General features: G+C 46.0%; 1 protein-coding gene across 1 annotated transcript in view; it reads right to left on the bottom strand.

The window, feature by feature from the left end:
• Positions 1-24,275, bottom strand: part of ABTB2 (ankyrin repeat and BTB domain containing 2) — a 214,914-nt gene that overhangs the window by 57,591 nt on the left and 133,048 nt on the right. The window contains exons 2-3 of the mRNA XM_030560073.1: positions 10,345-10,491; positions 6,364-6,574 (exon numbers count right to left, since the gene is read on the bottom strand). Coding sequence (XP_030415933.1) covers positions 6,364-6,574; positions 10,345-10,491 — 358 coding nt within the window. The remainder of the gene's footprint in view (positions 1-6,363; positions 6,575-10,344; positions 10,492-24,275) is intronic.

The following is a 24,275-nucleotide window of genomic DNA, read 5'->3' as shown; positions in this document are numbered from 1 at the left end:
ATTTGTTGTGATTTATAAATTATTTTCTCTGTTGGTGTTATTAAAGTGACATTCAGCTACCTTTTAAAAATGACATTGGATGTTAAATTTGTTATTTTATTATTTTTAAATGAGAAAAAAATTGTAAGTTAAAAACATCTCTTTTTAAATTAATGGGAACTTTTTTAATTAATGGGAACAGTAGAATAAACTATTTTTATCATATCATTATGGCACGTGTCACTTTGTGGTGCTGTTATACACAGTCTTCCAAGTTCTTAGCCTACAAGCAAGTTTTGGACAGGCTGACATGTAAGTCTTGGGAAGCTGTGCTGGGTTGTCGTTAGTTTAGATTATGCAAGGTTGGATACAGAGGCAGGTTGGGGAGAGAGGGAGCCGTGCAAGCAGCTGGAGAATTTGCTGTCTGCCTTGGGCTCTGATAAGAATACATTCTTGAGGCAGAGTTGCCCCCTGGGAACCAGGCACCGGGTTGGGATGAGATGCCTAAAAGAAGGATTGTCCTGCATGCTGTTTGACCATCTCATCCCAGGACTGGCGAATGTGTGCAAATAAAGCAAATTTACACTTAGAGTATATCCGTATTCCACATCACCAATTTCTATTCCACTGGAGAACTGATCTATAAGGCCCTGGACGTCTGTTGCCACTCAGCACAAGGGGGACACGGGGGTCAGTAGAGGACATTGGTGTTGCAATAAGAGGCAGCAGTATTAATAAATCGTTGGCAGTATCATCCCTTCCCCTGCTCCTGTGCCTGACAGGTGACCTGCGTTTTCATTTTGAAAATGTGGCCACCTGGCATGGGAGTTGGAATCTGAGGGTAGGTCTACACTACAGGATAAATTCAAATTAGCTTAAACCGATTCTATAAAACAGATATTATAAAGTTGATTGTGCGTGTCCACACTAGGTACATTAATTCGGCGGTGTGCGTCCATGGTCCAAGCCTAGTATCGATTTCTGGAGCGTTGCACTGTGGGTAGCTATCCCGTAGCTAACCCATACTTCCCGCAGTCTTCCCTGACCCTTGGAATTCTGAGTTGAGACCTCAGTGCCTGATGGGGTAAAAATCGTTGTCGCGGGTGGTTCTGGGTACAGCCTCACCCCTCCCTTCCTGAAAGCAGCAGACAGCCATTTCGCGCCTTTTTTCCTGGGTGAACTGAGCAAACGCCATAGCACAGCAAGCATGGACCCTGCTCAGCTCAATAGTGCAATCGTGGACATTGTAAACACCTCGCGCATTCTCGTGCTGTCTATGGTGAACCATGAACTGCAAACGCAGGAGAGGAGGAGGCAGCTACGGCAGCGGCAACGAGAGTGATGAGGACATGGACACTGAATTCTCCCTAACCACAGGCCCCTGCGCTTTGGAGCTCCTGCTGGTAATGGGGGAGGTTCTACCCATTGAACGCCGATTTTGGGCCCGGGAAACAAGCACAGACTGGTGGGACCGCATAGTTTTGCAGGTTTGGGACAATTCCCAGTGGCTGCGAAACTTTCTCATGCGTAAGAGCACTTTCTTTGAACTTTGTGACTTGCTTTCCCCTGCCCTGAAACGCCATAATACCAAGATGAGAGCAGCCCTCACAGTGGAGAAGCGAGTGGCAATAGCCCTCTGGAAGCTTGCAACGCCAGACAGCTACCGGTCAGTCAGGAATCAATTTGGAGTGGGAAAATCTACTGTGGGGCTGCTGTGTTGCAAGTAGTCAAAGCAATCATTAAGCTGCTGCTACGAAAGGTTGTGACTCTGGGAAAAGTGCATATCATAGTGGATGACTTTGCTGCAATGGGATTCCCTAACTGTGGGGGGGCGATAGATGGAACCCATGTCCCTATCTTGGCACCGGAGCACCAGGGCACCCAGTACATAAACCGCAAGGGGTACTTTTCAATGGTGCTGCAAGCACTAGTGGATCACAAGGGACGTTTCACCAACATCCACGTGGGATGGCCAGGAAGGGTTCATGACGCTCGCGTCTTCAGAAGCACTGTTCTGTTTAAACGGCTGCAGCAAGGGACTTACTTCCCGGACCAGAAAATAACAGTTGGGGATGTTGAAATGCCTGTCGTTATCCTGGGTGACCCAGCCTACCCCTTGATGCCATGGCTCATGAAGCCATACATAGGCAGCCTGGACAGTGGTCAGGAGCTGTTCAACTACAGGCTGAGCAAGTGCAGGATGTGCATTTGGCCGTTTAAAAGCCCGCTGAAGAACGTTACTCACTCGCTCAGACCTCAGCCAAACCAATGTCCCCTTTGTTATTGCTGCTTGCTGTGTGCTCCACAATCTCCGTGAAAGTAAGGAGGAGACCTTTATGGCGGGGTGGGAGGCTGAGGCAAATCACCTGGCTGCTGATTACGCGCAGCCAGACACCAGGGCGATTAGAAGAGCACACCAGGAAGCAGCGCGCATCAGAGAAGCCTTGAAAACGAGTTTCATCACAGGCCAGGGTACGGTGTGACTGCTGTGTTTGTTTCCCCTTCATGAACCTCCCCCCCTTTATTGACTCCTCCTGTAAGCAACCCACCCTCCCCCTTCGATTACAGCTTGCTTATAGAAATAAAGTTACTATCGTTTAAAAAGCATGTATTCTTTATTAAAAGTCATTCCCTGTAAGCAACCCACCCTTCCCCTTTGTTTAAAAAGCATGTAATTATAAAAACATTAAGAGAAATAACAAGGTATCCCGGGAGTGGTTTGGGAGAAGGATAGGAGGGAAGGAAAAGGCCATTAAGCACATTTCAATGTAATGACAGCCTTTTGGTTGGACTGTCCACGGGCGTGGAGTGGGCTGGTGCACAAAGACTTCCCCCATGCGTTCCTACATGTCTGGGTGTGGAAGATATGGAACATGGTGAGTACTGAGGGTGGTTAAACATGGGCTGCAGCGGCACTCGGTGACCCCGCTGCTCCTCCTGAAGATCCACCAGACTTCAGAGGATGTCAGTTTGATCACGCAGCAGCTCCAGCGTTGCATCCCACCACCGCTGATCTTCCTGCCTACACCTCTGATCTTCCTGCCGCCACCTCTCATCTCGAGCGTCTCTCCTATCCTCATGTTCACTGGCATCTTTCCTGTACTTTGCTACCACGTCCTTCCACTCCCCCAGATGAGCTCTTTCATTGCAGGTTACTGCCATGATTTCTGTGAACATTTCATCTCGTGTCCTCTTCTTCCTCTGCCTTATCTGAGCTAGCCTTCGGGATGGAGTAGGGAGGCTTGAAAAATTTGCAGCTGCATGAGTGGGGGAAAATAGTGATAGAAGGATTATAAAAGATACATTTCACAGAACAATGGTTATACTCTTTCACAGTGAACAACACTATTCACCTTACATAGCACATGTGATTTCACTACAAGGTCGCATTTGGATTCTTTTAGTATTGAGTGCCTGCGGCTGTGGTGTAACAGATCAACACAGACGCAGGTCCGGGCATCACAATTCAACTTGCATGCGGTCATGGTAAGCCATACAAAGAGGCATATAGCTTCTCCCTGTGCTGCTTCTTTAACAAGGAGCAGCAGATGGCAAACCCTAACCCTAACCCTGGAATTGCTTTACCCCTCCCCCCACCACATAGCTGGTATAATGGAAGATCACTGCTAATCACCTCCCCTTTCTCCTCCCACTCCCACCCCCCACCACGTGGCTGGTAGCTGGGAAGATTCCTGCTGGCCAAACGCTAAAAAGCTCAGCGCCATTAACCCTCCTCTCCTCCCCCCGCTTGGCTACCTGCAAGGAAGGATTTCTTTTAAGCAGCAGGCAAGCAGCCCAGTAGGAATGGCCATCTCTGTCCCCTTAATAAAATTCCTTAATTTCAACCAGGTTACCATTAACAATATCACTCTGCTGAGGATAACAGAGCGAGATAAAGAATGGATGTTTCTTGAATGCCTGCAATCACCGGGACCATACGCAGCTAGGCTTTGTCATGCAATGATACCCGATTACTTGCTACATGCATGGCGCGGTAAAGTGTCCTACCATGGTGGACGGAACAAGGCTGCCTTGCCCAGAAACCTTCTGCAAAGGCTTTTGGAGTACCTCCAGGAGCGCTTCATGGAGATGTCCCTGGAGGATTTCCGCTCCATCCCCAGACATGTTAACAAACTGTTCCAGTAACTTTAATGCCTGCTAATACATGCCAAGCCCTCATGGCAAATCAATCATTAAAAAACGCTTGCTTTTAAACCATGTTTTATATTTACAAAGGTACACTCACCAGAGGTCGCTTCCATGGCTTCACTGTCTGGGCTAGAGGCTTGGGAGGGCTGGGAGGGTAATTCCGTCTGGGTCACAAAAAGCTCCTGGCTGCTGGGGAGAATGGAGTGCTGTGTGCTCTCTGCAAGTTCTTCCTCCTCTTCCTCCTTGTCATCTTCCCCCTCCGCTGAATCCTCATCCGTGGTTGAGGTTATAACCCCCACCTCGGAATCCACAGACAAGTGGGGGGTAGTGGTGGCGCAGCCCCCTAAAATTGCAGGCAGCTCAGAGTAGAAGCGGCATGTTTTTGGCCCTGATCCGGATCTTCCGTTTGCTGCTTTGGTTTTCTGGTAGGCTTGTCTGAGCTCCTTCACTTTCACTCTGTACTGCACTGAGTCCCTGGTGTGGCCTCTCTCCTTCATGGTATTGGAAATTTTTTCAAAAGTTTTTTCATTTCGTCTTTTGGAACGCAGTTCTGTTAGCACTGAATCCTCTCCCCATATAGCAATAAGATCCAGTACCTCTCGTGCGGTCCATTTTGGTGCTCTTTTTCTATTCTCAGGAGACTGTATTGTTACCTGTGCTGATGAGCTCTGCATGGTCACCTGTGCTGATGAGAGCTCCATGCTGGCCAAACAGGAAATGCAATTCAAAAGTTCGCGGGGCTTTTCCTGTATACCTGGCCAGTGCATTAGAGTTCAGTTACCTGTCCAGAGCGGCCACTGGTGCACTGTGGGATACCGCCCGGAGGCCAATAACTTCGATTTGTGACCACACTAACCCTAAATCAATATGCTAATATCAATTTTAGCGTTACTCCTCTCGTTGGGGAAGAGTACAGAAATCGATTTTAAGAGCCCTTTAAATCGATTTAAAGTGCATTGTGGTGTGGACAGGTACAGCGTTAAATCAATTTAACGCTATTAAAATCGATTTAACAGGATAGTGTGGACCAGGCCTAACACATTGCAAGCCTAGGATGCTTCTCAGCCAGAGATTGCTCTCAAAGTGGGCAAAGGGAGATGCTGTGTGCCTGACTTTCTGCCAGGCTGACAATGAACCACACAGTAGAAGCCACATTAACATGTCCTGGATACAGCTGGCCAGAAACTGGAATTCCCATTCCATGGGACATTCAGAAATTTAAAAAAATAATACTTCCAAAACAGAACAAAAATGAAATTTCAGCATTGTTTGTGGAATGTGAATACCAAAGTTTTGTTTTGCTTAAAAGCTGGGAGACTGGAAGCCCTAGCCCGGGAGCAATCCATCTGGTGGGCTGCCCCAAAACCAGGGACCCTGGGAACCAGGAACACAGGAAGCCCTACAGGTCCAGGCTGGCAAAGAGCTTCAAGTCTAGGAGCTGGACTCCCAGGCTCCCCATCAGCCTGCCAGGTGGGCTGCTGAGGAGCTGGGTGGGTGAGTCAGCAGGAACCCAGGCAGATTTTGAAACCTGGCTGCCAGGCAGGGCTGTGTCAGAAACATGCGTGGTTTCTGTCAGAATTTAGTCAAAAATCAATACATGCCCACAGAACGTTCCAATGCAGACAAAATTTTCTAATTAAAAAATATTCCATTGGAAAATTTCCAACCATGTCTAATAATAAGACTACTTGCAGAGTCAGGTACTACTTGGCATGAGTAAGGGTGGCCCTTTTGTTTTTATTTGGGTATTGGCTTCTTGTGTAAGTTTCCCACGTACTAGACACGTAGCAGCAACTGAAATAAGCCCCCAGAAGAGTGGTCATAAATCCCTCTCAGGCTCTCCACTGCAATCAACCTTCCTATTCCCAAGAATAATGACAATCATTAATCAGTGGTATTGAGAAGGTAACGTTTTCTTTGGTAAGGTCTTTACTGCTTTAGGCAGCCACATGCACTCCTGGCAATGTCCACAGACAAGCCTTGATGGCGATATACAGTTTATATCTTGCTAGGAAAAGACTGTCTGAGAAAGCAGCTTGCTCCCCGGCTCCAATTCTAACACTTTGTAAACTTGGCAAGGCTACTGACACATGCTGGCAGGGTAGCAGGAATAACTGATGCCTGATAGATAGCCTCCTGCAAACTGCACTGCACTGCACGTAAGCCCTGAGCTATTCTGCAAAAGGAGGCCTTGGCCCGACTTCCTTACTGCTAACAGTTAACAGACTTCCCTACCGTTCATTGTTCAGGGTCATCCTTGGCGGATCCAGGTTAGGATTCTCCATGGACTCCATCTGAGGACAGCGTAGGAAGTAGTAGAGGGTATGGAGGGCATCAGGGGACCAGGTAATAGGCTGCTGTTGCCTGGTTTGCCGAATAGGGCTCATGCCGGGGTGGAGGGTGGTCAAACATTGCATGTGGTGCATTGCTCGCGATACCAAGTCACCTGCACAAAAGGGGACAGGAAAAAGCATTTCTGAATGTTCATCCAGACCCATCTGCTTATTTTCTCAGCTAAATAAAATCACTGGCAACTGAGAAAGCCTTCTTTGTGTGTAATTATTATTCACCCATTAAGCCAATAAGCAGGTCCTAGAGCTGCCATTTTCTAGTTTATTACAGTGGTTCTCAACCTGCGGCCCAATTAGCACAGAGCTGTGGCCCATGTGACACCCTCAGGGCCACACCGGTAGTATTGGATGCAGCCCACATAACACATTGTGGGCCAAATATGCAGCCCACAGTGGTAAATAGGTTGAGAACAACTGGTTTATTGCAATGGAAATTTAATTTCCTTTTAAATTCCTAGCCATTAGACAATGATAGAATTAAACTATTATCTAAGTTGCTAAACTTGCCCGTCATCAGAAATCGGTGTGATGACATTGCATTATTTTTCTTTGCTATTTTAATGCTGTTTCTTTTCTTCTGAAGCGACATCCATGGGTTTCTTGCCTGCCTCTGGCTAATGAAATACATTTGTAAGATCCGACGTCAGCACTGGGTTGGGAACATAATTTATGCAAGGGGACAGAGGCAGCGTCCATGTAGGTTGCTTGTTTTGGTTCTCCCTGTCCTCTACATGTTATGAGGCCAGATCAGTTCCCTACTTTGGAGCTGAGGTCAGATCAGTTCCCTACATTGGAGCTGTCTGATCCCACCTAACGAGCCCTCAAGTCCCAACTTTCTGCCCAGGTTCTTATGACAGAGAGAGGGAAAGTCCTAGCTGGAAGTCCCTTCTTGTTGGTGTCTGCTTTTCTTATCCTCCTCACTGTTCTATAGCTGAAGATCTCTTCCAAGGAGTAACAACATCCATCTCCCTTATTAAAGGGTCAGTCATATTTCTATCTATCTGATTTTCACAGACCTTGCTGGAAGTCTTTCTCTGATGCTGATAGAGGTCTAAACCCAAGGAGAAAGCATCCAGTTCCGTCCGAGCTGCTCAGTTCTTGGGGATTCTGAACCATTATCAACCTTCCTGTGTCAATAATTGGAAGACTCCCTGACCAGGCAATGGGGAGGGGGAAAGTCTATGTTACACAGCTGCTACTAAGAAGATACTAACCCTTCCCCCTCAGAACAGGAAGCTGTGGTGGGTTAGCACCTGCAGAGAGCACCTTTGGCTATATAAATCCTGAGTGTTCTTCATTTGACACTTGCTTTAAACATAGCACACACCACATTACAAACACTACAGTAGCCTGACAGTGAAGGCCTCAAATGTTACAATTTACAGTAGTGGTATTCCTGTAGCACTAGTCTGAACCACTACTATAGAATACTATATATATATGCACAAGATTATTTTTTCCCTGGGAATCTTGTGTTGCTTTATGTTCTACAGTCCTCTAGAATCCTCACAGGAAATGTTCCTCCATTGTGTTCTATGGTTACAATAATGGGAAAGGATGGAATTGAAATAGCCACCAACACCAAGCTGGGTCTGAGATGGCGCCGTGAACTTAGCCACACAAAATGTGAATTCACCCCCACCCCAACTCCCAGTGCAGTTCTTAGGATGTTCTTAGGTTAATCCACTTAGGTCTAACAGCAGAAAGACCAAGTTTACTACGATGCCTCCAGTTGAACACTTTAGGGATTGATATTACACATGCTGGGGAAACACATGGCTACTGTATGTCTGAGCATTATGCAGTTATTAGTGAGTCAGATCGATGGGGTGTTAAAACCTTACTTTGCAACGTGAAGCTGTGCACTCATTCGTCGCATAGTAAATTCATTTTACAAGTAGACTCCAGAGAGGAAAAAACCTCCCAATGTCCCTGCCTTTCCATTTCTGCAGCTCCTGAATCTTTCCCTAAGACCCAAACATTCTTACAAGAGTCCTATGCATCTTCTAGCTTTGGTGCTAATCTGGAATCCCACATGATCAGAAAAGAAATGCATCTGGAATTCAGCTTTTCAGCAAAGAATAACATCCCACTCCCTACTTCTTTGGCAACCTCCAGACCATATTTTAAAATCAGAAGGTGACTATATCAGGACATCCATTCACTAGACATAATGACTAAGCTGGCCAAAGCAGGGACTAGGAAAGAGGGAGAGGAAGCTGCATTCAGTCATGGGTCCATGCTACAAATGCTCCCTTGTGTTCCAGCATAAATAGAGGTGTGTTTAAAGAATTTGAAAAACCTCAAATTAAGGCAAGTTGCAAAATAAATGGTGAAACCACAAGCTCTGGGCCTGGCCAGCCCCTGATATTCATTAGCTTTCAGATGATGGGGACTGGGACAGTGGTGCCAGAAGAAATTTTGCAAGGAAAACCAGGCCAAGAAAACACAAATCATTCTGGTTTATTTTAAAGCGGCACTGTCAAGTAGTTTAGGCCCAAAATCTGGGGTTTGTTCACAAAAAAGAGATTTACCAAATTGATTATATCAGAAGCATTCTCAGGATTTTCCTTCTCCCCATTTTTATATTTTCAATTAAAACAAAAAACTTTCCCCTGAAGCATCTACTAGTGTACAACAACTAGAAAGTGAACTTGTGGCCATTTGAGTAACTGCTGTTAATCTGGTACTCTGACATTAGGCTGAGGAAAACCATTTAAGCACCCACATAGCTAGAAACAGATCTTTCACCAGCACTGAATTCACTAAGGCCATGGCTACACTAGAGAGTTGCAGCGCTGGTGAGGGGGTTACAGCGCTGCAACTTAGGATGTGGCCACACTTGCAAAGCACGGCCAGTGCTGCAACTCCCTGGTTGCAGTGCTGGCTGTACACCCGGTTGAGCCTCGGGTGTAGGGATTCCAGCGCTGGTGATCCAGCGCGGGTCAGCAAGTGTGGACGCCCACCAGCGCTTTTATTGACCTCCGGAGTATAAGGAGGTATCCCAGAATTCCTGTCCACAACAAACCGGAAGAAAGGGAGAGCTCGGAGTTCAGCCAAAGTGCTTATTTAAAAAACAAACACAGCTCCTGTTTGCTGAGCGAGTGGAGGCAGGCAGGGGAATTACTTTGGAATGTTCACAGCTGTTTGCTTGAAGAGAGAAACAGCACGCTCACACGGCAGGGAGGGAGGGGGAAGTCCGTGTTGAGCAGTTGCTGATCTGGTCTGACGGGTATTTAGCAGTACATAATTTGCATTTAGTGAATGAGAGAGGAGTGGGGGAAGGGAGTTAGAACTTTTAAAATGATTGAAGGTAGGCACAGTCCTTAGAACTTGCAAGGCAGGGAGCTGAGAACAGTGTCAACTCCAAAAATCCATTCTGTCTGTCTCCTCCACGCTCCCTGTCACATTCCAGCCCACCCCCCTCTTTTGAAAAGCACGTTGCAGCCACTTGAATGCTGGGATAGCTGCCCACAATGCACCACTCCCAACAGCGCTGCAAGTGCTGCAAATGTGGCCACACTGCAGTGCTGGTAGCTGTCAGTGTGGCCACACTGCAGCGCTGGCCCTACATAGCTGTACGAACACAGCTGTAACTACCAGCGCTGCAAAACTGTAAGTGTAGCCATGGCCTAAGACAAAGAATAAAATGCTAGAAGAGGGACATTTTATGCATAAATTAAGCATAAAACATCTTAATGGCATAATCTGATTTCCACAGACAGCACCCTGAAACAATTACATTTTACATAACATGGAACCAATGCCTCTCATGCTGAAGCCAATGACAAAACTGCCATTGACTTCAATAGCAGCAGGCCTCATATTTTGTTTAAACAAACGATCAGTTACAGCTGAAACTCACTTAGTTCTGAGATGCTTCCAACGCAAGTTGCCAAGAGAGACTGTTCCAAGGTTCGGAGCTCCAGCTGGGCATAAGCATCGGCCCGTCCATCACTGCTTATGGAGCCATCATTGTAGGGGCTGAAGTAGGCAGGCAGAGACAGCACACCTGGGGAGAGCAGAGAACAGGCCTGTTGCAAGTGAAATCGCAGGGGCAGGGGAATACTCCACCATTCAGGGATGGATGGAAATACTGAAAGCACCGATTTTTTTTGTAGTGGTGACTGAGGAATGCAATGCATGCTGCTCATTCAGCCACAGTGCTCAGAAGGTCTGTGGAACCAATTAGTGCTGTTGATTGGCAAAAGCAGAGCAGCTGGGCTCTAGGGAGCAAATGCAGATACTGTTTGCAGCCTGTAAATGCTGGAAACAAAGAGTTTGGGTCAACCAACTGGCTTGCATTTCAAGGCCAAAAATAGCAGTGAAGATGTTTAGGCTTGGGCTCCAAAGCCCTCCCCCCTTGCTGGGTTTCAGAGTCCAGGCTCTTGCCTTAGCATTTACTCTATGTTTAGCCCCGCAGCGCAAGTCCAAGTCAGTTGAACCAGGCTCTGATCCTCACTGCTGTGGGTCTTTTATTTATTTAGCTGTGTAGACATACCCTAAAACTGTATATGCAAAAATGAGATTGTGTACCCACAGGCTGAACTTGCATAGTTGTAATCAGATTGTTGGATGCAATGACCTGATTTTTAGGATTGCTGAGCATAATTGCCAAGTCCAGCTGAGGTGAATGGGAACTGAAGATTCCCAGCACCTCTGAAAATGAGGCCATTAATGATCTCATTTGGGCATCTGACAGCAGGCAGTTTTGAATGCACAAGTTTAGATTTTTTGTGCGTGTGAACATTTGGGCATGTAAGATTACTCTTGGAAGCTGATTTTGAAAAACTTGCCCATAAAAGCATTTATTTGCATTTCTACAAATGACCCAAATAGAAAGTTCGATTGGAAACACTTCTCTCTCTCTTGCTCTCTCACACACACACAGACACACACAGTCTCTTCTCTCTCTCTCTCTGGTTAAGCATGTTTCTAAAAACGTTTCACTTTCTTTACAAGAGCACTGATGTAAAATGACTAGTTGTGTCAATAACAAAAGCAATTTATATAGTGGTGATCAGAACCCGCAATCTGCTTTGTGTATCACTTCACAGTTCTTCCTTTGTCTATAACAAAACAGAGCCAAATTGGGTGAGAGTTTGGTGCGACTAGAAGTGAAGGGTGTGAGTACTGTATAGAGCATATCATAATGTTAGCAGGCCTTGGCTACACTGGCGCTTTACAGCACTGCAACTTTCTTGCTCAGAGGCGTGAAAAAACACCCCCCTGAGTGCAGCAAGTTACAGCACTGTAAAGCGCCAGTGTAAACAGTGCCCGCTGCAAGCTAATCCCCATGGGGAGGTGGAGTACCTGCAGCGCTGGGAGAGATCTCTCCCAGCGGTGGTGCCGTGACCACACTCACACTTCAAAGCGCTGCTGTGGGAGTGCTCCCGCGGCAGCGCTGTACAGCTGCAAGTGTAGCCATACCCTGAGCGAGTTTATGCAGGCAACTCAACCATTGCACTAGAATCCTGATGTGCAGCAGCTCCCATAATTCCACTCCTAGATCCATCACACAACTCCATCAATGTATCTCAACCCAGACCTGCTGAATTCCTTGCTATTCCAGACCTGGGACCGCATGCACTTCTCTGCCAGTGTACCTCAGTCTTGATCTGTGGCACCCTAAGCTATTCAGTCTTTTTTCCCCACACAGCTCTGCTAATGCAACACCTCAACTGTTCCAGTCCTAGGTGTAGAGAGTACTTACTTCATTCTAAATCTGCAGCCACCTCCTGTCATGTCAGTCCCCCACCTCCCCATCAAGCAGATAATTGCCAATTAACCTGCACCACACTGGGAAATCTTTGTTACTTAGTCTTGATGTTTTCTTTTGAGATTTTATAAAGAATTGATCTCTCTCTCCCTCTCCCATTCAGCGGGACACATCCTCTTCACATCCTGCTCAGTGGCACAGCCAACAATTGCATCAAAAACTTCCTGGACATTCTGAGGATAAGGGAATGATTTATCCTGCTGTGTCTCTGCACTGTACATCACTGTTAGCTAACGCAGAAAACCCTGCCAATGGTCTCTAACCTGAATAATTAGGAAGCTCGAGTTCTAAGAATTAATAGAAGCAACATATGCAAACTGGAAGTGCTCTCCCACTACACTGCACTCCTACACAGCACTACACACTACCCCTATACAGAGCATGAGCCCACTTCCTTTTTCCATGTTAATCCTATGAAAGGACATTTAAAGCCATATGGATTCAATTTACAGCAGTGGGAGAAGGAAAATGGGCTGATTTGTTAAAAGTTTCACATGGAGCACATAACTGTACCAAGGTGGAAACAGAAATGGGCAGTTACATTGATACAGGGATTCTCAAACTGGGGGTTGGGACCCCTCAGGGGGTCATGAGGTTCTTACCTGGGGGGTTGTGAGCTGTCAGCCTCCACACCAAACCCCGCTTTGCCTCCAGCATTTATAATGGTGTTAAATATGTAAAAAAGTGTTTTTAATGTATTAGGGGAGTCCCACATAGAAGCTTGCTATGTGAAAGGAGTCACCAGTACAAAAGTTTGAGAACCACTGCATTAATAAAACAGGCAGGGCAAAAATAAAAAAAATAAAAAGCTTTCGGTGCAGATCACATACCCCCCTTTTGCTTTCTCCCCCAACGGTTTCAACGGAAAGTTGGTTTGTTTGTTTGTTTTAATTACAAATAAAGATTTTCTAGAATGATTTAAGCTGGGCAGACAAATCAAGCAAATTTTCTCAGCTTTTCAGGTTATGGCTTGACAGTTGTGGATAGTCAGAAATAAAAGTGATTTATTCACTGGGAAAAGTCACTCATATCTGCCCACAAAGGATAGTAGTATTAGAGGGCAAAATATTTAGGGTCTAATGCTTCCACTGGCTGGGAGAGAGGTATGCCTGTTACTTAAGTGGGAGATGAGAATGAAATTAAGTCCTTAAGGCCTGATCCACAACCCACTGATGTCTGGGGGGGTATTCCATTGATATAAATGGGTTTGGGATCAGGCCCTTAAGACACAGCAATAGCATTTATAAAGTGTGTTTCCTGTTAATCTAGCAGTGTGTGTGTTTTTCACCATTGAAGGGTACTGAGTCTCTGACAGAGTCCTGAGAACCATCCCCTTTCCCCCTTGTAGCCTCCCCTTTCTGCAAGGCTCCATAGCATAATAGCCATCCTTCTGAAAAAGGACTGGAGAGAGCTTCCTGTGTAGCACATCAGCACCCTTTCTTAACTGGCCAGAGTAATACATCCCATTCCCACAGCAAGCAACAAGCTTGCTGGCATCTGAAACACTTTGTGGCCTGGCTGAAGGAAGCAAAAGGCCAGAAGCCAACTTCAACGTAAACAACTGCTATTCCATTGACATGAATCTCCTATATTTGTTGCCATATAGTGCCTATGATACACATGTGAGCAATTCTGATTCTCTTCATTAGAGAGCAGTGCACACATGTAAATGTCTTTCATAAGAATCTTATTTTTACTCATTACTGCATTTCACACTCACTGCATTCTTTCTTGGAGATGAATGGATCCTGTAATGGAGAGAAAGAGCACTTTTGCTCACAATTTTTCAAGAGACTAACAGAAGTGACTGACTGTGCGGCAAGAGTACAATATTCGCCACAGCTTGTTTTACACCCTACTTTAGTGTGCTAATTTTGGTACTACTTCTGTAGTCCCCATCACTTCATGGGAGGTAGGGAAGTACTGTTAGCCTCACTTTGCAGATGAGGAACAAAGTCTCAGATGGATCAGTAGCCACACTGAGTACATTAGGGTTGGACTCGTAACTGGGAGCCAAATCTGATCTTGTATCTTTTAACCTACAAGAGTCAAACATGCATGATGGATAGAGTCAACTGCACTGCAACACATTATTCTGACTGCAGATATCAGAAATGTTCTGTAGCAGAGATAACACAGTCCCACCCAGAAGTGGAATAATTTTCTGAAATGGTGTAAATTTGACAAAAAAGCAGAAACTCAGACAGATGCTTCACTTCACTTCTCAGAGTTGTCAGGGGCGGCTCTAGGGATTCTGCTGCCCCAAGAACGGCAGGCAGGCTGTCTCTGGAGGTTTGTTTGCCTGCGGAGGGTCTGCTGATCCCGTGGCTTCGGCAGATCTCCTGCAGGCAAGCCACTAGAGGCAGCCTGCCTACCGCCCTTGCGGCGCCGGCAGAGCGCCCCCTGCGGCTTGCCGCCTCAAGCACACGCTTGGTGTGCTGGGGCCTGGAGCCGCCCCTGAGAGTTGTGGATAATGTATAAATCTCACTCTGAGCTGGAGATGCTGATGGTGATTCTGATTTGGTAATGTTATATGCTTTTATGTCACACTGGGATATGTTATTATGACTGCGAACACCTTACTCACCTTACTTTTGTATCATGACTTTGTAAAGGTGGAAGAGGAGCATATTCTAAGTGCTTAGAAAAGGAGTTAAGAGCGGCTGTGCCACTGACTGACTGACCAACCTCGGGCAACTTGCATTGCCTCTCTGTTCCTCAGTTTCCTCATCTATAAAATGGAGCTAATTATGTTTACTGATGTTAGGGTAGTGCTATAAATCTTAATTAATATTAGTAAAAGTCTTTTGAGATTTGCAGATAAAAGATACTATAAAAATGCAAAATATTAAGTGTAAATTGTTCTGATCGAATCTGTAGGGCCTGTTTAGGAATTTAGATTTGGCTTTATATATTTTTATTTATGGTTATATTGATTTTGATCAAGGCTAACTAAATAAGCAAAATATAACTCAATTAGATTAATTTCTGCCTGAACATTCTCTTTTTACTTGCAATCTGGGAGTAAAACTACAGTTGACATGGATTTCAAGGGTATATTTCCCCCACAAAACAATAACCCAAAGCAACCTTTCATTACTATGCTGCAAAGATCCATCAACAGCACACTTTGTTATCCAGAAAATATGTTTTTCTTGTATGGGTTATGTTGTGCGACTCTCATCCATTCCTGACCAGGAGCTGGTATTCTGGCCACAAAATTATATATATTTTTTTATTGCCAAAGAGATTAAGGAGCTAATCCAACTCCCAGTGAAGTCAACATAAGTCTTTCTACTGATTTCAGTGTGGGGTGGATCAGGCCTTAAAATCACAACAATTTAAGCAGCAACCTTTTCCGAGATTACTGGGAGATAGCAGTACATACAGCAGCCCAACTGAAAGCACCTTCATAGTTCTGTGATCAAGGCAATGTTTAACAACAGGAATTAGTTTCTGGTATTTCCATAGCTTTTGAAATAGCAGTTGGGAATAAAGCAAGTTTTATTCTACCTCACTTAATATATAAAATCTGTTCCAGGGCTCTTAAAAGGCAGTTACTGGGTGAAGTTCCAGTAAGCAGTTCTTCAGAATGAAACTTTTCTGCTAGCCTGAAGGTTTTTGAACTGTTGTCTGTAATCTGATGCTTTTTAAGAGCAACTAAAAAATGCTTCTGCTATCTGAGTTGGGTCAAGGGACCAAAACAAAACAAAACAAAAACCGTTCACACCATTCGACATCTTGTTGCTTTTAGTGGTGCAGGGAGGATACTGTTATGGCTGGTGGGCCGCCACTTCCCAGGCAAGCTGGTCATGCAACTCTGCAGTTTCCACCTGATGTGGGGTTTGGTTCAAGATCAAAGTTCAGTCAGGTTTGTCGAAAGATTTGAGAACTTTGCGAGTGACTCTTGGGCTGAGTTTTGAGTGAAGCTGGAATCATTTACTGTTTGGCATCAAAATCACGTGACAATGATGATTGGCATCAAAAGAAGGTGAACTAGGTTTTGACTGGATTTTGTTTGGAGATTTCAGGCTAGATGGATGAAAACCCATGTCCATGACATTTTATCTGTATGTTGTTATGCTCTCTGGGTTGTTTGCATGTGATGTTTATGGAAAAGGACCCTCCAATGGGAAGATTTTCACTGTGTTTTCTGGACTTCATAGCACTTTAAAGCAGTTGGTACAGAAATCTGCTATAATCTAAATCTTTCGCATTGGAGGACAGCTTCCTGACTACTTTGTCAGCTCTTTGAGGTCTTCCAAATGGTTACATGATGTTTAGAGGTTAAGAGGTGGCCTCTCAGAAGTGGTAAAGAGCCAGTGAGACTGGTTTGAAAAGCAATAGAATTTTGCCATCTGAGATTTCTTGTAGAGATTGCACAGGGCACTAACTCTATATGAAAGGTGTGACAAAGTCTAAAGAACTTGGTTCAGGATATATTAGGCTACAGAACACAGATATCGCTATCCCACAGGGCATATGTTGGGGAGTATGGCGAGAAGGAGAGGGTTAAGTGTTGCGCTTTTACTTGTTTTTAGATAAAACCAATAAAATGATAAATGTTTTAAATATCTTTCCTCTGGGCAGAACAAAAATAACCTCTTTGGAACAAGGACTGTCTTTTTGTTCGGTTTGTACAATGCCTAGCACAGTGGGGTTCATGACTTCCTAGATATTACCATAACATGAACAAACAAAACAAACACGAGACAAAGATCCATTTCAGGAAATTTAATCTAAAGAATTTTTGACAGCTCTGGGAGCACTCACTAGATTCAGGATCATATTTAGCCATTTACCTATCCTTAATCATGATACATTTTGTATGAGTCACATATGCACCAAACAAAAAATGTAAATAATACATAGGATCCATCATGAGGATCAAAAACAAGAAAGAAAAATGTCTTCTGTCAAGGGCATCAAGACAATTTTGCAATATATGGCTTATGATTAGTTCCATATGGAACATTTACAGAGGCCAAATGTTACCTGAATCCAATAGGCTTGTAGAAGTAACATTTTAGAGACAGAAGAGTGAAATCCTGGCCCCACTGAATTTGGTGGTAAGACTCCCATTGATTTCAATGGGGCCAGGATTTCACGTAGGAAATCAAGAAGACTCTAATCCAGTGGGGTGGGCAACCTGCAGCCTGTCAGGATAATCCGCTGGCATGCTGCGAGACAGTTTATTTACATTGACCATCTGCAGGCACACCCGCCTGCAGCTCCCAATGGCTGCGGTTTGCCATTCCCCACCAATGGGAGCTGCGGGAAGAGGCAGCCAGCCCGCACCACTTCCCACAGCTCCCAATGGCTGGAAATGGAGAACTGCAGCCAATGGGAGATGCACGAAGAGACAGCCAGCCCGCACCACTTCCCGCAGGTCCCAATGGCCAGGAACGGCGAACCGCAGCCACTGGGAGCTGCGGGCGGCCATGTCTGCAGATGGTCAATGTAAATAAACAGTCTCGCAGCCCCAGCGGATTACACTGATGGGCCGCAGATTGCCCACCACTGCTCTAATCCAATTGCAACTCTAATTACCCATACTGGAGTTTGGGTGGGACACAAAGACAGATGTCCTTTTTCTATAAAAAGTGCCATAAATCTTAAACACCATGTGTGGTGAGGGACTCCATTAATTTCTGTCTCACACCGCAATGCCATGCTACACTGATTCAGAACTAATGGAGAACAAAGAGCACCACCTACCAAGTCAATGCCATATCCTGGAGCCCCTTGTTTTTCTCCTTGGCAGGCTCTCATCCAAGTACTATGAAAGCTCAAGCCTGCTTGGTTTTATGAAATCTGACATCATCACAGCCACATTCTACTGTTCCTTCTGATAGAAGAGTACACCAAAGGAAACCAGCCAACCAAAGTGTTCCTCCCATAACATATACAAATGTAAACATGTCATGTTCTGAGATCAGGTACAGTCATGCATCACCCTGCTAGGAAGTCAGGAGTTGGGAAAGAAGTGTGTGATGGGAGAAGAGTCCTTATAACTGCTAACTAATGGAAAAGTAACAGTTTTGCATGAAGTGATTACAAAGCAAATGGACACATCATTCAGTGGGGCTCTGTCAGCAGTAAGAGGAATCTAAAGCAGTCAGATGTATGAGCATCCACATTTAACAATCATACCTTAATTCAAAACAAATGAGGGGAAGGAGACGGGGGAGGGGAGAGAAAGGCTTAAGCACTAAGACAGAAGGGTCCCCAAATTATCTACAAGTGCTCAGTGGTGCACAGTTTAAGAGCCACTGTCTCAGCTGTTCAGTTCCGGAAACTGCTGGGCACAAATCAGCTCAGTTCACACACACACACATTAAAATGAGTTTTGTGGTCTCACACTGATTGTTTGTGGTCATCTTTGCACACCAAGCCCCTCACATATATACACAATCTGGCACAACAGGCAGCCTCTTCTGAGGGACAGCCAGGGCTCCATGTGACACACCAGTCAGGACTGTCATGCACAAGCATAGCCAGGAGTGGGAGAGTAGGGGGTGCTGTAGTCAGGACACTTGTAGAGATGAGGAGATAGAGATTTGGGGGCTGGACTAAAATAGCGAAAGTGCAGGTCAGGATTTAGGGGTGATGGCTAGGGTGAGGGGTTGGTGCCAAGACTGGAACAGTTATGGGTGTTGAAAGTCATGACTGTTTGGCAGGGGAGTGTGAGGAAACTTTTACAGTGCCCATCTGTACTACATTTAGCTCCAGGCGGAGCTGACAGTTTCTCAGTTTCATGAGTGGAACATACTTTGTGTCCTAATGCACGCATCAAAGACTAATACTGGCAGCCAAAGTTTGTCTGGGCTTAAGTAACGTTATCAAGGGCCAGCACTGTCTTCTAGAAAACAATCTGGCCATTATTAGCAAAATATCAATAGGCATCATATGGCTCAAGCATAAAGGTGATCCAAAACAGCAGGCTTAAGGACACCCTGAAAGTCCATTATCCCTCTGCAATAACCTGGTTTATTAGCCCCAATATTCCATAAATATGTGGAACAAAGTGTACAGATTCTGCAGCTCTAGGTGAGCTATTACATTAACATTTGGTGTACATTATGGTACAGAAAACCTGCAAGGCCACAGTCGGTCAGCACAAATCCTTAAATGCCTGGGTAATATCACGAAACTTGTGACAGTATGCCCCATAAGGCTTTATGGGGGTGCTTATAAATGTATGTATGATATAACTGGAATAGGGTTTTGCTACATATGCCATGTAACATATCTATGTAAAGGTTATGATCTATTGGTTATGTTCATCCTAGTTGTATGCAGGCACCATTTGTGTGTTCAGAGTTATGAACATTGGCTATATAATTGCTTGATTTCTAAGTAGCCTTAGTTAGAACATTTGGTCACTCCTTGGGAAAGGAATGTCCTCAATCAGGAAGCATTTAACAGACAAAAGAGCTTGGAAGACTCCAGTCCACATAAGAAGTTTACCTGAGGACATTCAAGGTAGCATGTGAGTAATGACTGCTGCCTGCAAGTCCTGAGTCATGCATGGGCATGTGACTTACCCATATGATTCCAGATCTCCATTTTGTGACTGGATTCTACACAGGGTGAGGAGGGGGTCTTCACCCACAAGAGAAAGTCTGTTTAAACCCCTAAGAGACTCCTCCATTTGGTCTTCAGATGGCTAAAGAAGGAGCCTCTCCACCCCACAGGATACTTAAAGGAAACTGGAACAAAGCACAGTAACTGCAGGGGGTGTGAGTGATTGCTGGACCCAGGCTAAAAGGAGATTAGTCTGTAAATGGGAGCATTCTGGAACTGGTGAGGATCTTATATGTATTTAGTTTAATTAGACATTGATTTGCGCATTTTATTTTATTTTGCTTGGTAACTTACTTTGTTCTGTCTGTTACTACTTGGAACCACTTAGATCCTACTTTCTGTATTTAATAAAATCACTTTTTACTTATTAATTATCTCAGAGTATGTATTAATACCTGAGGGAGCAAACAACTGTGCATATCTCTCTAACGGTGTTAAGAGGGCGGACAATTTATGAGTTGACCCTGCATAAGTTTTATGCAGGGTAAAACGGATTTATTTGGGTTTAGACCCCATCGGGAGTTGGGCATCTGGGTGCTAAAGACAAGCACTCTTCTGTGAGCTGTTTTCAGGTAAACCTGCAGCTTTGGGGCAGGTATTTCAGACTCTGGGTCTTTGTTGAAGTAGACAAGAGTGTCTGGCTCAGCAAGACAGGGTGCTGAAGTCCTGAGCTGGCAGGGAAAACAGGGATAGAGTAGTCTTGGCACATCGGTTGGCAGCTCCCAAGGGGGTTTCTGTGATCCAACCTGTCACAGAACTAATCATGCTTTCTATTAATACTGGACCGTCATAAACACTAACAGTTTTTTATTTCACTCATCCTTGAAATACAATCATCTCTGGGGTGGAACATGGCTGCCATGCTACATCAGCAACAAATAACTGTTCTGGGAAATGGAGGTGACAGTTGAAAATGCTGGGGTTGGGGTGGAGGTGAGAAGTAGAGGTATGATATTGGAAGTTCCATGGTGTGGCTGGGACAAATGGCATTCCAGATGATCAAGAGTGGATAGAGACTCTTTTTTACATCGTATTCAAAAGCTGACATGAAGATGGCAGAAGAGCAGCACACTACCAACAAACACAGCAACACGGCATTGGTTATTGACTCAGAGAGAAGCATGCTACTTAATCAATCACCAGTCCTACTTCCCACACCATAGTGAGTTTTCCTTGGAGGTCTCCTGTCCAGCCACTGACCTGGCCTGACCCCAGTTGCTTAATTTTACATAATCTGATGAACTCGTATCCTGAGCTGGTATTTTAAAGGATACTGGAAAACCAGGTAAGTTTTCATAAAGTTAATCATAAACATACTTTGCAATCTGGAGCAGTCAAAAAGGCTAATAGAAAGTTAAGAACCACTAGGAAAAGGATAGATCGGGGTCAGCAACCTTTCAAAAGTGGTGTGCCGAGTCTTCATTTATTCACTCTAATTTAAGGTTTCGTGTGCTGGTAATACATTTTAACGTTTTTAGAAGGTCTCTCCATAAGTCTATCAAATATTGTTGTAAACAAGCTTTTTAAAATATTTAAGAAGCTTCATTTAAAATTAAATTAAAATGCAGATCTTATCAGTTTAGTGCTGTGGTTCTTAACCTGGGGTGCACACACCCCCTGGGGCAGGGACAGTGCAAGGATATTTTGCACCCTAGGCGAAACTTCCACCTTGCGGGACCCCCCTGCACATCGGTTCATTGAGGGGCAAATCCCAGTGAGCCTTTATAAACCCAGGGGCTGCTTCCCAGACCAGGCTCCCCCCTCCCTGAACTCCCCTGGAGGGTGCACAGCCCCCCCATGAGCCCTCCCCATCCCACCCAGGTGGCCCCCACCCTGAGTCCACTCACTAATTTTACCAGGCTTGGGCTGCTGCAGCAGCTCGGCAGGGAGAAGTCGCCTCTGGAGGCACCGGAGAGCCAGAGCATCCCACTTATGGTAGCGGCGAGCCCCAGCCATGGAGGAGCCAAAGCAGTGCAGGGGGGCGGCTCTAGCGGGGAGCAGCTGTGACTCCTCCACCCCTCCTGCTCAGGCTACGGCCCAGCACCCCCCCAGGGGCTCCTGCAGGCTGCAGTGGATGTATGCGGGCGCCAGCCCCCATGTGCTCCCCGTCTCCCCCCTCGTCTAGGGCTACCATATTTCAACAACCAAAATAGACAGTAGAGCCCTGCCCTAGCCCTACCCCTACCCCGCCCCCATCCACTCCCTCCCATTTCCCACTCTGATTGCCTCCAACCCCTCCACTCCTTGTCCCCGACTGCCCCCTCCTGGGACCCTTGCCCCTAACTGCTCCCCAGAACCCCACCCCATACTTAAGCCTCCCTGCTCCTTGTCCCCTGATTGCCCCCTCCCGAGACCTCCCCACCCTAACTTCCCCCCCAGGACCCTACCCCCTACCTGTCCCCTGACTGCCCCAACCCTTATCCAGACAGACCCCCGGGGACTCCCATGCCCCATCCAACCACTCCCCACCGCCCTGACAGGACCACCAGAACTCCCGACCCATCCAACTCCCCCTGCTCCTTGCCTGCCCCAACCCCTCTCCACACCCTTGCCTCCTGACAGGACCCCAGAACTCCCAACGCATCCAACCCTCCCCCTGCTCCCTGACTGCTCCCCAGGACTTCCCTTACCATGTCCATTCCAGTCAGATGCTGGCTCCACGTGGAGTGCTGAGGCAGCAGGAGGGGGAAGCTGTGGGAGAGGCAGCGGAGGCGGTGGCTCACACTTCTAGGAGCCGCAGAACCCGAGCACAGTGAGGGGGACGCTGGGGGGCGCGCCTGCCCAGGCTGTGGCCCGGTGCCCACTCCCGGGGGTACTCCTGCAGTGGATGTATGCGGGTGGCAGTCCCCATGAACCCCCTGGCTCCCCCCACGTCGCACTCGGGCTCTGTGGCTCCTGGGAGTGTAAGCCACTGCCACCGCCCCTCCCACAGAAGGCGCAGGGCCCCATGTCTCGGCGGCTCACACTCTCAGGAACTGCAGAATCTGAGCACAGTGAGGGGAAAGCCGGGGGCGCACCTGCCGCTACGCTGGGGTCCCAGCCGCTGGCCCCACTCAGCCTCTGCTGGCTGGGGTTCCGTTCACTCAGCAGATCACACGCTGAGCGGGGCCAGCGGCTAGGATACCGGCTGGCAGCCATGTGCCAGGCAAAACTCGCATGCCGTAGGTTGCCAACCCCTGGGATAGATAATAAAACAGAAAATATAATAATGCCTCTATACAAATCCATAATATGCCCACTCCTTGAATACTGTGTGTGCAGTTTCAGTCATCTCCAGCTCAAAACACACACATTAGAATTGGAAAAGGTACAAAAAAGGGCAACAAAAATGATTAGGGGTATGTAACAGCTTCCATATGTGGAGAGATTAGAAAGACTGGGACTGTGCAGTTTAGAAAAGATTTGACTAAGTGGTGATATGCTAGAGGTCTATAAAATCATGACTAGTGTGGTGAAAGTGAATAGGGAAGGTGTGACAGGTTGGATCACAGAAACTCCTTTAGGACTGCCACCCAATGTGCCTAGACCACCTCTGTACCCGTTTTCCCTGACAGCTTGGGACTTCAGTACCTTGTCTTGTTTGAGCCAGACACGCTTGCCTGCTGCAAACACAGAGCCAAGTCTGAACAACATCCCCCACAAGCTGCAGGCTTAACTGAAAACAGCTTAAGAAGTGCTCCTGTCTCCAGCACTCAAGGTACGCAACTCCCAATGGGTCCAAACCCCAAATAAATCCGTTTTACCCTGCATAAAGTTTATACAGGGTAAACTCATAAACTGTTCGCCCTCTATAACACTGACAGAGATATATGCACAGCTGTTTGCTTTCTCTTCCCCCCTCCTCCATGGCCAGGTATTAATACTTACTCTGGGTTAATTAATAAGTAAAAAGTGATTTTAATAAATATAAAAAGTAGGATTTAAGTGGTTCCAAGTAATAACAGACAGAACAAAGTGAATTACCAAGCAAAATAAAATGAAACACACAAGTCTAAGCCTAATACAGTAAAAAACTAAATGCTGGTAAATCTCACCCTCAGAGATGTTCCAATAAGCCTCTTTTACTGACTAGACTTCCTCTTAGTCTGGGTCCAGCAATCACCCACATCCCTGTAGTTACTGTCCTTTGTTCCAGTTTCTTTCAGGCATCTCTTTGGGGTGGAGAGGCTATCTTTTGTGCCAGCTGAAGACAAAATGAAGGGGTTTCCCCAGGGACTTACACAGACGCTCCCTGACTTAAGCAAGTGTTCCGTTCCGGAACACCCTGCATAACTCGAATTTTGCAAAAGTCGGAAATGTATATCTCTGACCATTACGCAAAAAACAAAACAAACAAACAACCCTCTTATTTCTATCTTATGGAACTTTTTCCGTAAGTGAGGATTTGCGTAAATCGGGTCTTGCATAACCTGGGGAGCGTTTGTATAGTC

Source organism: Gopherus evgoodei, chromosome 4 (genome assembly GCF_007399415.2).
Source record: "Gopherus evgoodei ecotype Sinaloan lineage chromosome 4, rGopEvg1_v1.p, whole genome shotgun sequence".
Lineage (NCBI taxonomy): Eukaryota > Metazoa > Chordata > Testudines > Testudinidae > Gopherus > Gopherus evgoodei.
This window is presented reverse-complemented; position numbering and strand designations above follow the sequence as displayed.